The sequence below is a fragment of the Morone saxatilis genome, unplaced genomic scaffold, assembly GCF_004916995.1.
Source record: "Morone saxatilis isolate NCDOM2014 unplaced genomic scaffold, NCSU_SB_2.0 Contig5, whole genome shotgun sequence".
NCBI lineage: Eukaryota > Metazoa > Chordata > Actinopteri > Moronidae > Morone > Morone saxatilis.
The window spans coordinates 3,503,508-3,517,771 of NW_023340095.1; the positions used below are offsets into that span (position 1 = coordinate 3,503,508).

The following is a 14,264-nucleotide window of genomic DNA, read 5'->3' on the forward strand; positions in this document are numbered from 1 at the left end:
TATTAGAAAGCAGGAAAAAAATATTACTGACTTATTCCCTCTTTAGCATTATTATTAGTAAGTTTCAGTTGTGTTACTTTTCATTTTATATGCCACAAATGACATAACAGAACAGAATAATCCAAGAAGCTATTATACCTCCAGAAGAGCCGAATGTGAAGAATTGGAGAAGACATAGAAATAAAGACATAAAAATAAGCAGGCATAAGTGTGGAATAGATACTGTCATCTTAGTGATAGGTTATGCTGTATTTTTGAGATGTCCCTTGTCATGTAGACTAATGAGTTCTGTTTTTGAGGGAGGTTTCAAGAAAAACGACTGACTCTGCCCCAGGGCCTGCACAGTGTACAACACAGTGTTGTTCTCTGTTTTTTTCATCCTCTCATTATGTTCTCATACTAAGTCTTACTGGAATTGTTCAGTACAACGGCACATAAAAATAGAAAACTAGAGCAGCGTGTTGTTCAGTGCGTGCAGTGCTTCGTGAATTGCATCTAATTTGATTAGGCCTGTGAATGAAATTGTACATTCTGTTTTTACTCTAGATGGGTCAGATAAATCCCACCGTCAGACTCTATGTCGTCACTGTAGACGGCAGCTCGCTCACAACAGAACTGAGACCTCCCGACAGTTTTGAAAAGAGGTATTATTCAAGCACATTTTAAGCGATATTAGCATCTTACTGACCCAGGCTGTTTATGTTGGGTATTTGTTTACTGCTTCCCATATTTGTTACCCAGTGAGTACTACGTCACCATGGTGAAGTGGGTGACACAGGAGAGGCTGAGTGTGCGTTGGGTTAATCGAGCTCAAAACATGTCAATTCTTTCATTGTGTGATGTCCTAACAAGTGACTGCACAAAGGTAAGAAGGTTATTGTTAATCATTCTACAATGAATTTACTCTAGTGCTTTTTTATTGTTTTACTGACTTGATCTTTTCAATTTAGAAACACATGATGACATCGGAGAAGTGGCTTGATCGTCAGGTAAGTGCGTCAGTCGAGAAGAGCTTCATTATTTTTGATAAGCACATAAGGAATAAATTACACTATTGATTTTCATATTAAAGCTGGTGATGGTAATACAATATAGTATATAATATGGCCACATGAACACAGGTAGGCTAATTACTAATAAAGGGAAGGGAAAAAGGGGGAATGCTACTGTTTGTACTCCAGTGGTTCACATGTTAAATTTAGTGTCAGGTATATTTCCACAGCCCTAATTCAATCAGTACACCAACATAGCCATGTCATCTTCTGCTCTGAGTTACTTTTTTAAAGAAATACTGAAATACTTATTCATTAACTATCTTATACTCCTATACTTTTTTGACATTTATTGAAACGTTTTTGCTACTGCCAGTGAAACTCAACACTCGGGTGCAGGTGTTTTGATTGAAATTCACACTGGAAAAAGACAAATTATACACTTAGAGCTGTTTTAATGTGAAACCTCAAGCATTTCATTGATGGTATCCTACCAGCAATTGAAAAAGTGATTGGAAATAATTAGGGAATAGAAAAGTTTTGTTTAATTTTTCTGGGGAGAAGCTCAGAACAGTACATTGGTGAGTATGATATGACTGGTGTACTGACTGAGTTACTGAATTAAAAGTAAACATGGATAAAGTTTTGAGTTTGCTTAAACAGTACAGCAATTTAAATGTTGACCAGATCAGGAAACAGGGCGGCTTCTTGTTAAAACATGATATATTTTACCTGTAAAACAAGAGATATTGGAATTAAAGGCCTGTCTCTAATATAGGACTGTTTGGCCTTTTGCTGCCATTGACGTATAATCAATAAAAGCCATTTGGCCAGTTTTGTTAAAAACATTTGGTACAAAAAATTCTATCAGACCAATGACAGGCTGCTGTCTTTTTTAACTTAACCGTAAATTATTTGCCAAGATATATTTTCCATGAGAAAGGCCATTAATCTATTTTTCATTTAACCTGCCAATACAGTCAATTCACATAACCTGTTGTGTTCTACATGGCAACAACTATTAACAACAGTGTGAAAAAATGTTTGTCGTTCTCTTTTCTGTTTTCCCCCAGAATGAGGAGCCAGTGTTTTCCAAGGATTGCACAATATTGTTCATCACTATGCCATTAAAACACGGTGGCCGTGGGGGATTCAACCATATCACCAAGATCTCCAACCTAGTAAAATTATTACAAACTTTTAATAAACTGAATACATTTAGTTAGGTGCTTTCACTGTTTAAATTAAGTGTCTGTGTATACTTTTCTCCTTTTGTTCCCTTATCTGTCCCGCCTACAGTAAGGTCTTTCCAATTATTCATACTGCTCATATGATTCCATTTTGAAGTCTCATCGTTTTAAATTATATCCTAACTCTATTTCCTGAAACACCAGAGAATTAGGAATACATTCACTTGAATAAATTAAGGAGAGTGTTGTACAGGAGATGCACTGGAGGCACTGGGTTCTGTGCCAGATTAATTCAGTTCCTGTAGAGATAATAACTGGAACAAAAGTTTTAGATTGAAAGTCAGAGCTAGGTAAAAAAAACCTCAAAACTATTGTACCCCTTTAGGACCATGTAGGGCATGTGAGGTCACATTAACATGCTTTCTCTGCTCTGTGGTCTTGTATTCTTTCTCGTGTTTCTCAGTCTGAGGGTCAAGAGGTCGACGTCCGCCACCTGACCTCAGGAAGCTGGGAAGTCTCTCAAATTCTGGCCTATGATGAGAGCACAAACTCAGTGTGAGCATGAGTTATTGACACCACATTAACACCATACCATGCAATATATGATACAATGCCACACAACATGAACTCTTGAATAACAGGTTCATTTTATTTGTTTTTCAGTTATTTCCTAAGTACAGAGGAAGGATCAACACAACGGCAATTGTACAGGTATTTCACTTCGATATAAAGGTTAAAAAAAAAGGACCATCATTCCCTAAGTACCAGGACATTTTGGGAAATACACTTATTATACGCCAAGAGTTAGTTAGATCGATACCACTCTCATCAGTGCCTGAAACGGGCCAGTACTCACCAGTGCTGAGTCCTGGCACTTCCGAGCAGCATGATTACCCTTGCTTCTTATTAAGTACCGCCACCTATGCCGAGCATTGCTGTACCCAGCATTGAGGTCACCAGTATTTTTTCCAAGGTTTATACAATAAAAGTCATGAAATAATTGTTATAAAATAACTGCTTTGTTGCATGCCCCCAAGAACCCCCAGGCAAGTTCAGTTTTGGACCTCAGCAGCAAACTCTAAAAAAGTTCTACTATAAAATATGTAGTATTTTATTTTATTTTTCAGGGAAATCTTATTAAAGAATTAAAGTATTAAAGAACAGAATGGTTTTACTTATGTATTTTTGGCCATTACAACTGGCTACATCCATACAATCCATCCACTACTGTTGTGAATATTAGGATAAACAGTTGGTGGCATTAAACCATTGCAGAAGAAGAGACATTATTGACTAAATGAAATCAGTACCAGCCAGATCTCAAACAGTGAAAGCCCATGTAGAACTCACGATGGAAATCTGGCATTTATGTTTGTTTCATGTATTAATGTAAGGAAGGTTACAGTCTCCTCATCGCTCCACACACATCTGATATTTTCGTCCCTCCAGTTGAGCTTCAGTGGACGTTTTGTTTTTATTGCACATTGTCGCATTTAGTTTTTATCATTACATCAAATTAAAAATAAGCATAACAGGTGCACATAAACCCCCTTCATGAGTTAAACAACAGTGTTAAAGCATTTTAATTACTACATTTTAATTATGTATACTTTTCTTTTCTTTGACTTCTGCCTGCAGGCCAAAAACAGACTGATTGTATCTCAAATCAACCTGTGTCCTCCTGCACCTTTCTTGTTTTCCTCAAACAGAGTCTCCACTGTGGATCCATTTCATAAAGAATGCCTCACCTGCTCCCTCTTCAAATCAAAGTGCACCTACTACGACACGACCCTCAGCCCAGACTATCAGCATGTTCTTCTCAACTGCAGAGGTGACACCACAACAGCAACATCATAACTGAGTGGTTCGCAGCAAGGTTGCCTTATATGACATGATCACATTTAAACTGCAGTAACACAAAATGCTGCATGACAATTGCGTATGTTTATTGATTTCCCAAATTAAACTTTTACACAAGAGTTTAGTCTACTCTATGTAACTCACTCAGAGGACAAACAGAACTGGACCATTGCAGGAGAATTTACAGCCACTTGTCAGCCTATTAAAATCTTGTCTGTGCATAAATCAGAGAATTCATTCACAAAAACATATTTTTAAAATAATCCCTACCTTTATCGCTCGTTGTTCTGACTGCTGTAATGAGCTTTTCTCAGACCTCTCAGACAGCTACTATCAAAGTATTACTTAAATCAAGGTTAAAAACAAACTGCTTTGTATTAAATATAGGACTGTTTCTTTAGATCTGTATATTTAAGGTTATTCTTTTTATCAACCTTGTCACTAAATTGTCATATTAAAACTATTTTCTTCCCCAGGTCCTGGAATACCCCAAACTACTCTTCACAAACTAAGTGACATGAACAGTAAGTACTCTGGCACTGACAAACTTGAGCCAATTTACTATTTAGACTCTTTCACTCAGTTGCATCAGGTATATTTATTCATTATGTTGGGTAGGAGTTGGATTTGTGAGTGTGAGTGTGCTTTCAGTGACTGGAAAGTGCATTAATCGATCAACTACGTTTTGGGGATTAAGACATGTATCAGGAGTTATTAGGACCAAAATTCCATGACAGAGGTTTACTTATGGCTGTAAAAACTGAATATGAGGACGCAATTAAGGTTAAGGTGTTAAATGTTAAGTGCTTGAAATGATTTACATCAGAGGCACTCTGGGGAATATGCAGTAGATTAACGATTATCTTCCTCCGTTCCTACAAACTCGCAGATTGAGAGATGTTGATTATTCCTCTGGTATCATATCACATTACATTGATTTGGTGAAATTTCTAAGTGCACTGTCCCTCTGTTACTTGACTCAAGTAACTTTAAATGTGACTATTATGTGTTTATAATTATAATTGTATACAATTTTTCAATAGTCTATAGTCAAGCAGGACATTGACATTAATTAGCTCTTCAGGATTTTATCTAGTTCTTGTTGTATTTGTTGCAATTATGAGTTTTGTTCTAATTGATATAATTCTCCTTCTTACCCTGTCATCTCTGTCAACAGAACACAAGACTCTGGAAAGTAATATAGTATTAAGGCATGCACTGATGAACAGGACAATACCCAAGTGGGAAAGAAGAACTGTACAAATCAACAACTTTGGTATGAAAATCGTCTTTAACTATGTGCACAACTTTAATATGGTTATAATGATTTGCTGTTCACTAACTTGCTCTTTAAAGAGTAACTACAACCCTCAATACTGCTTGCTTCCTCCCTCTCAGCGAATTTAAAAGGACAGCCAGTGTAGGGGGTGTTATTTTCCGTGTGCTGAATCGCTAAGAATTGTTAATTAAAAAGATTTGTTCAAGAGCTTCATTCACTGAATCATTCAGTGATCACGACTGTAGTCCCACTCACTGAACTGAAACATGGCTGAGCGTTCAGTTCAGCTCGCCAAGTGAACTGAGAATGGGCATTCGTGAGGATAAGCCAGTGAGCTGAGAGTTTAGTTGGATAAAGATACAGTTTGCAAACTGAAAGTTCAAGTCTTACCCTATTATGCACAGCATGTATACTTTCTCATTGAGAATTGAGAGGAAGCATTCAGCGTCTCTGTATCACTGTTCTCACATTTGCTGTGTAGTATGATCAGTGAACAAATCAAAGGATATTTCCCTCACAGTGAAAGGATCTAAGACACTCAAGAAGCAACACACACACACATACACTATGTTCATTTTCTTGCCATAAAGTTTGGTGCCATCAACCGTTCTCTTAAGCCGTGATCATACTTCAGTACAGACAAGGTGACAGTATTGGTAATTTGAGTCAGACTCAATAGGATCTGAATGTCAGACATGCAAATTCAGGATAAACACAGTTTTTGAGGTGATTATGAAACAGCCCCGGAATCAGAGACATAGCGGTATATTGTTTTAATTAGAGGGGGCAGCTCACCATATGGCTTCTTTTCTCTATCATGTGTTGACTATTAGAGACAATGAGATATATATGTGAGGCTTTTTGAGTAAAACACAGTCAGATGGGATCCCTGTCATCAAAAGTTAAATGCAAATGAAATCACAGGCTTATTTTTTACGTGAACTACCTTGGTTGTTTCAGGTTTATTTAGGGTGCTGAAGGATTTTCATTCATTCTGTTGATAGAAAGTAGAAGTCAAAGGCAACTAGACTTTAAGTGTAGCCTTAAAGATATTTTAACACACATTTAATGGTCTTCATCTTCAGGTCTAATAAGTGTTATGCTCACTTCTCGTGCACTGACAGTCTGTCTTTGCCCTGAGGGTTCACACCAGTTAACACCTCTAACAACGATCCTATAATTTCAACGACTCTAACATCACATTGTGCGAATCACCCAAAATTGGTTTTAAAAAAACGTCCTAGCCCTAAGGCCTCTTTGGTGATCATGGAAACAGATTAAGTCCAGTTGTCTTTGACTTTCTACTATGATATACTGTACATACTGTTATTATTATTATGTTAAACCTTAAGCAAAAGCAAAACTGTTCAAACAATCAACTCTGACCATACAATAAGTTGAACTTTGATATAGTCATAAAAATAGATCATGTCACACTCAAATAAAATGTAACTCATCTTCGCCATCAAAATGCTCTCTTGACTGAATGTTAAGTATGTTAAGTGAGTATAAACGTGCAGCAGTAAATTTATTAAAAATGACATTGTATTAAAATCATGAAATTCTGTCTGACTGTTCTGACCTGTTTTGCAGCACTTCATCTGGAGTTAATTGTCCCAATAGATTTGGATGAAACAAAGGAGCACCCACTTTTACTGATTGTGTATGTAATTTCATTTTCAAATACATTTGCTCATTTATGGAGCACTTCTTATTAATGTTATATTGCTTAATTTAAAATGTTAAACAATGCAGAGTGATTTAATGCAATACAAATGGATGGAAATGAAGCTGCAAATCTGTGCCTTATATCTGAGGTTCCCAACCTGGGGGTCATGAACCACTGATCTAAATTGTGTTTGTGTGTTCACAAAAACCACCATGTTTATTTATTCTGGGTGTATTTGGGGGATACATGGATCCTTGTTAATGGACTAAACTCACCCTGTCCATTCACAGTGACAGCGCCCCTGGTGGTCAGGCTGTGAGTGACCGCTTCTCTCTCAGCTGGGACTCTGTGCTGGTCAGCTCAGACAGCGTCATCGTGGGCTGCGTCTGGACGGCACGGGGCAGCAGAGGTCAGAGGATCCTGCACGAGGTTCACCAGAGACTGGGAACTGTTGATGTTCAGGACCAGATTGCAGCTCTGGAGTAAGCTGGGAGTTTTTAGTTTTGTATTTTTTTAAATGATCCAGTCCTGGCAACCACATGTAAGTTTATTAAGCCACATGCGACTACCAGGGTGTTTCCTAATCCGATAAGAAGCCACTATAACTTTGTACCTTATCCACTTCATGTGTCTTAAGCTTTGAATTAGCCAAAATAAGGATAATATTTTACTGTGTACTAGAATCTTTTACAGTTTGTAGTCTTATTGAGAAGGGATCACTTCATTATTGTTATTTTACTCTTGTTATTTTCAGGCACCTGGTCAGGCTACCCTATATTGATGGCAATAGAGTTGGAGTTTATGGAAAGGTAACATAGGCTCTGTATCTAATAAATAAATACATAAATACTATGCTGTAACATTGTTGTAAAGTAGCCATGTTTTTTTCCAGGCATATGGAGGATTCCTTTCCTCTCTCCTGCTCCTCTCTCACAGCTCTATGTTCCGGTGTGGCATCGCTGTAGCTCCTATAACAAACTGGAGACTCTATGGTAAGATGGACAAGAATCATACATTAATTACAATAAATGAAGTTGTGGCTCATCCCAAATGTGACAAGGACATTCAAACAGCCAGTAAACCCAATTATTCAGTATCTGGCGATCAATGCTGACATGTACTTATTATCAGATTAAAGCTATACGTCTTAGAAAAGTCATCGTCATGCAATTTGATTTAACAAAACAGAGCTAAACAACTGATCCACTTATATTTGAATGTCAAACAAACTCGAGATGGCTAATAGAGTGGAGCAACACTAATCATTGGTGGCATTTCCTATTTGTCAGAATGTCCAATGTTAAGTGAAAAAGTTATATTGAAAGGCATTGGTAGTGTTATCATGAATTAATAGTGAGTTAATTAAAACAGCACTGCTGTCCCTACTCACAATATCTTCTCATTAACAGTTTCCTTTTTTCTTCCTTATAAAGGGTCGGCCTACGCTGAGAAATACTTTGGCTTCCCAGCAAAAGAAGTTCACAAATACCAAGTACGACTTTGAACATGCAGTTCTTTTCACAACTGCATTAACTGTTTGTGTAGAGTAAACAGCTAGAATACGTGCTCATTTCTCTCTCTGTTTGAACTGAAAGTGCTCTTGCCTGACACAGTGTTATAAACAATGCTGGCCGCAGCTGGAATGCACACTCAACTCGTGTAAAACTGTTTATTGTGGCATTCAACATGTAAATGAATGCCATTTTATTTGCAACAAAGCAGTAACTCTTGAGAGGAAGTTTCCAAGAACACCTGTTATTTTCATTCATATGAGGGTAATTGGCAGCATGTGCAAAGGCCGGATGAAGTGGAATCCAAAATTGGAGAGAGTGGTGATCGTTGCCCTCTCAGCCACGCACGTCTCATACCTGTTAAACTGCGGTGCCAAGCACAGTGGGGCATGTCAAATATGCCTTGAATGGCCTCTCCAGACAATGGAAGACATTGAAAGTCAAAATATGTCATTCCCCTAGTAGTTTTATTTTGCAACACAGTGATCTAAATATATAAAATTGGTTACATGTAGTTGCTTACTGTTGTATGATAAAATAAAACTAATAACAAAGGGGCGCCCGGATAGCTCAGTCGGTAGAGCTGGCAACCCATATACTGAGTTGCTGCAGCAGCCCGGGTTCGAATCCAACCTGCGGCCCTTTGCTGCATGTCATCCCCTCTCTCTCTCCACCCACCTTTCCTGTCTCTCTACAGCTGTCTCTATAAAATAAAGCCAAAAAAAATAACTTCAAAAAAAGAAAGAAACAGCATTAATTTGTTAAAGCTATTCATATGACTGCATCAATCTAACTCTATTGTATTACAGCATATTGTAATTGATGGGACACAGCAGGTGCATTTTCCTCTCGGTGCACAGAATGAATAAACTCTCTGGTAATTTCAGATTCAGAATAATTTGGAACCTGGTGTTCTAGTCCCCAACAGGCCCTTTTCAGATTTCCACGTCATGGCAGGACAAGCACAGGTGTAACTAATAACATTAATGTTGGCTGCATTCCATTTAGATCTGCCAGCTTCAGGGCCCACGTCGTGCACATGCTGGCTCACTGGCATGGCTTACAGTGACATTTAAATGTGGCTGAGGCATTGTTGATGTGATTAATTACACGTGTGCTTTTTCTGGTATGACAACTCAAATTGTCTGCCGGGAAAAGCTCCCTCAGAAAAACAAAAGATTTAGAATTTTCACAAGATTACAAATGTTCGCACCTTTGACTCACTTCTCCTCAAGAATGGTGATTGAGGCTCATTGGAATTGCAGGGGGCGGATCTAGATGGGTGGCATGCTGTCAAATTTAACACAATAATTTAGAGTTATTCTTAAAATAACATGTTAGTGATATGTTTAGATCCCTGTTTTGTTATGTACTACATTACTAACTTTTATTAGAGTAATTGTGTCAGGCCACACTCTATAGCAGCTACTGTATGAATATTCTCCTGTGGGACCTGATCCTATTCAAAGATGTGATTTTTAATAACCTGAAAAGATATTTGTTCAATCATAGAAATGGAAGAACACAAATTCCTGAATTGTCTGTGGAATCAACATTACTTATTGTTGATTTACTTTCAATAAGATGTTGTTTAGATGATGTTACAACTGTTGACTGTCTCCAGCAGATCTCCAGTCTGCTCAGTAACATCACAGCACCGAGTCCTCTGGACTTTCTTATCATCCACGGCACAGCAGATGGTGAGTACAGGCCTGTACAGGTACAGACAAAAAAATGGATTGGTAAGGTTTATTGCCTTCTGTTTGTGATTTTTAATGTATTTATTATTGTTTGTCTGTTAGTATGGTACTGACCTGTTCCCTTTGAGGACAGTAAAGGACATCTAACCTAATTGGCTGACCATTAGAAACACCAGTCTTGGTCTAAGTCTGATCTGAGGAGTTAGTTTGTGACATTACATGCTAGTCTGTCACACACTTTTTTAAATTATTAATTATTTTGGTACTGTATTAGATATTTGCCTTTTGCAGGATGTGTTTTTTTATTTGCTATTTTTTGCTATTCATCTATTTGTATCATTCATAAGAATGTGCAGTAATGGATATTACATGCAGAAAACTGTTTACAGTAATAGTCTTTCTGTGCACTGGTTGGTTGAACGTGGCAATCACCTTATTGACTCCACCTGGTCAAGGTGTCTCGGCTGGCTGGTGTAACTATATCACAGGTCTATACAAAATATGATTTTCTGGGCACCCGTTTGGCACAACAATTAATTTTCATTAACCCAACTGTGGGAGTGCAATGGACTGAGTATGTTGTGAGTTGTGCTGTCAGGCTGTGATGACTTTTAATTGTAATTATCTGTGTCTCTTTTTCAGCCACTGTTCATTTCCAGCATTCTGCTGAGTTGGTCAAACTGCTGTCTGCGTCAAATGTTAATTACACTCTCCAGGTGACTAATGGCATTTCTTCTCTAAGTGACAAGTAACAAGAGGATACCTTGATTTAAAGGTCAAACAAGTAACCTTCTTAGTCTTATGGTTTAAAGAGTAACTAGGTGAATGCATCCTGAATAGGGCTCGGTAACAACAATACTTTGTCAGTTCAATCCCAAATTTGTGCATATTGAAAAGCACAGAGAATATCTGGTCAGATTTGTGATCCTGTTTTCTAGTTGTTGATAGTTACTGATTCAAATTAGGTTTTGTAAATTTGTTGTTTACCTAAAGTTCTTAAATAGCTGCTTGTGTTAAGACTACACTTTTGAAACATTAATTAATGGCACTGTTTTCTATTTCCTGCTGCCTAGATTTTCCCAGATGAAGGACACAACATTGCCCTGGCCAAGAGCCAGCACTACATGCTATACTCAGTGCTCACCTTCTTCAGGCGCTGCTTTGAGGAGGAGCAGGTTGCTGTCCCAGAGACATCTAAAGGAGATGACTAACCCGTAGAACTTCCTGCAGTGAAACAGTTTAGATTAGTGACTGCTGTCATGAGCCAACAAAGTCTGTGTTTTGCTGAAGGGCTGCTATCTATAAAAGCACTCCAAGAGCGATTACTGAAAACCTACAGACCCACAGTGTGTAAGATACGTAGCATTACATTTGTGCTGCCATGCCCTTGTTTGGACGGCCCATTATTCTGAAACCCTAGTAGTCCAATTGCATTCCATTGGCCATTGCACGGAAAATACCAGCCTGGTACAACTTACATAACATATTTAACTACGTACCTTAACTGATGTACCCAAACCATGACCTTTTCCTAAACCTAACTATGTATTTTTGGTGCTGAAATTTAAGCAGGACTGTTTCACAATGTTAACCATGTTTATCGTAACCATGATGATTAAAGTCATCTGACTATAACGACGAAAGGTCACCTGGCCATTGTTATGACAACAATGAAGGTCACCTAAACTATGCCTGTCAAATGCACTGTAGTAAGGGCAGAAAACTCCAGGGAGAGTGTTTATTTAGGAACAATGTGCAAAGGGATGTCAAACAAATTGGCTTTCGGTCAATTGGGACATCTTTTGGACTAATTGAGCATAGCATTAGTTCAGGCAGGCCACGAAGTCGGGCTCGGTTCTCAATTCCAGCTATATCATATGATCACAGCTAGTCGTAAACACACATCAGCTGATGGCTCAGCTGATTTGTCCTCTAAGCTTCCTTATATGGAAACTCATTACCAGTCAGGGTTGGACAGGCTCAGCTGATTCCCTCAAGCATCCAATTGGCAAATATCATTCATGGTGCCTTATTTAAGCTGCTTTAGCCTGCCTATCTTTGCTGCTTTCTCTACAAGCCATTTTGCAACCCACCTCCACCCCAGCTCCTCCTTTTATGTTGTATCTAATTAATCAATGTAATTTTCTGATTGCCATTGATGCTTGCTCTGTTCTGTACCCTGGGGGGTCTCTGCTGCCGCTCTCCTTGTCTTAAACTTTTCCATGTATGCACATGGAAGGTCAGGGAGGTGTGCTCTCCCTGCCTTACGGTTTTCCACGTAGGCACGTGGAAGGGAAAGGAGGTCCCAGAATAGAGCCATACCGCCAAATTTAAATTTCTGCTTTGGAAATAAAAGTTCTTTTGAAAAAAGTGGTCCTGACTGAACTTAAAAATTGATGACCATATTTCACAGTTGGTCAGACACACTGATGCAGTAATAATGAAAAAAATCACACTGATGTTTAATGAGATACAACCAAGAAGAACCATGAAGTGATGACAATTTTAATCCAAAAGGTCAAAGGTCAACTTCACTGTGACATCATAATGTCCTGAGAAAATACTCAGCAGCAGAATGAAAGATTGTGACCATATTTCACAGTTGGCCTGCACATATAAAAAAATAAGTAGTCCATGTAGCAACCAGAGAAGGACTCTGTGATGCCTGTAAAGACATTATCAGTGTAGTTCCTAAGAATTAAAGAGCAGGAGCTGTATACAGAATGCAACGCAATTATAAGATTAACTGCATAATACATAAGGCAGGTCGATTGAGACAATGAGTACAAAAAACCTGGAAACCTTCCAATATGGGCGGCTGTGGTTCAGAGGTACAGCAGGTTGTCCACTAATCGAAAGGTTGGCCTGTCATTGAGTAAGATACTGAACCCTAAATTGTTCTAAATGAATGTGCGCTCTGTGGTTCAGTTTCCATGTGCAGGAAAGAGTAGAGGTGTAACTCATGTGAACAGACAAAAAGACAGACAGATGAATTGGCCCTGTATTCACCTCCTCTTTGCTCAATGTCCCTACATTAATCCCCACATTCCTCTACCCATCTGACATGCCTGTGGGATGGGTCAAAGGTTACAATCACCATAGAACCCACCCCAGAGCCCCAGACTCCCAGGGGGAACAGTCTCGGCTTGACCCCTGACCTCTGACCTCTCCACCCAGGACGCAGGGAAAGGAGACGGAAAGGCAGGAGGGTCACGGTCAAGGACTCAATGTCTGCTTAACATCAGGAATAGACACACACACACACACACACACACAGAGTGGTTGTCGTCATCCATCACTTGAGTGTGTGACTGCTTCTGGATGTCAACACGGACACTATTGATTTCCCATTCATTTGGACCAAAGAGATAGGAAAGGAAAGGGAAAGAAAAAAGGAAAAGGAAAGCAGGAGAAGGCAGGTGGGAGAAGAAAAAAATTTGAGAGCACAGAAGAAAGATGAACATGAAAAAGAGAAGTAGGAGCGAATTAGGGAGAGGAGAGAAAATAAAAGGAGGGCAGGTGGGGATATTAAACCATGGAAGAAAGGAAGAGAGAAAACTAAAATCAAACAGGAATAACAGAGGAGCAGAGGAGAGAAAAAGATTATATCAATTAATGAGTAAAAAAAGAGTAGAGACGGAAAAGAAATAAAGTAGTACATCAAATTCAAAGATATAAAGGAAAGGAAGAAGGAGTGAAAAGCAAAAGAAGGAAATGAAAGGGAAAAGAAACAAGAAAAGGAGGAGAGGACAGAACTAATTGAGAGAAGAAAAGAAATGGAGGAAAGGTGAAGAAACTAGGAGAGAGCAGGACAGAAAATGATAGGAAAGGAAACAGGGAGAGGAAAGACAAACCAAAGAAAAGAGAAGAGTCAAAATTAGGGGGGAAAGGTAGCTAGAGATTTGAATATTAAAGGAAAGAGGTGGTTTGGATGGATATATGAGAACTGAAATTAATTATATTTTAGTCTGAGCTGCAGTAAGAAGTAGCCCCTCCTGAACACATGATTATTAAATCTTGGTTAAATCAGTAATACCAAAATGGTAGCACAAGAGGTGAAGCT

At 38.6% G+C, this 14,264-nt stretch overlaps 1 protein-coding gene across 1 annotated transcript in view; it reads left to right on the forward strand.

Annotated features, from left to right (window-relative positions):
* LOC118339193 (inactive dipeptidyl peptidase 10-like) overlaps window positions 1-11,447 on the forward strand; it is a 79,081-nt gene extending 67,634 nt beyond the window's left edge. Inside the window, exons 11-27 of the mRNA XM_035676753.1 lie at window positions 547-644; window positions 742-865; window positions 951-989; window positions 2,066-2,173; window positions 2,646-2,737; window positions 2,846-2,893; window positions 3,892-4,013; window positions 4,519-4,566; window positions 5,220-5,318; window positions 6,915-6,984; window positions 7,281-7,472; window positions 7,745-7,799; window positions 7,883-7,982; window positions 8,424-8,482; window positions 10,129-10,201; window positions 10,844-10,917; window positions 11,275-11,447. Of these exons, the coding sequence (XP_035532646.1) occupies window positions 547-644; window positions 742-865; window positions 951-989; window positions 2,066-2,173; window positions 2,646-2,737; window positions 2,846-2,893; window positions 3,892-4,013; window positions 4,519-4,566; window positions 5,220-5,318; window positions 6,915-6,984; window positions 7,281-7,472; window positions 7,745-7,799; window positions 7,883-7,982; window positions 8,424-8,482; window positions 10,129-10,201; window positions 10,844-10,917; window positions 11,275-11,412 (1,539 nt within the window). The 3' untranslated portion in view covers window positions 11,413-11,447. The remainder of the gene's footprint in view (window positions 1-546; window positions 645-741; window positions 866-950; window positions 990-2,065; window positions 2,174-2,645; window positions 2,738-2,845; window positions 2,894-3,891; window positions 4,014-4,518; window positions 4,567-5,219; window positions 5,319-6,914; window positions 6,985-7,280; window positions 7,473-7,744; window positions 7,800-7,882; window positions 7,983-8,423; window positions 8,483-10,128; window positions 10,202-10,843; window positions 10,918-11,274) is intronic.
* The last annotated feature ends 2,817 nt before the right edge of the window (window positions 11,448-14,264 follow it).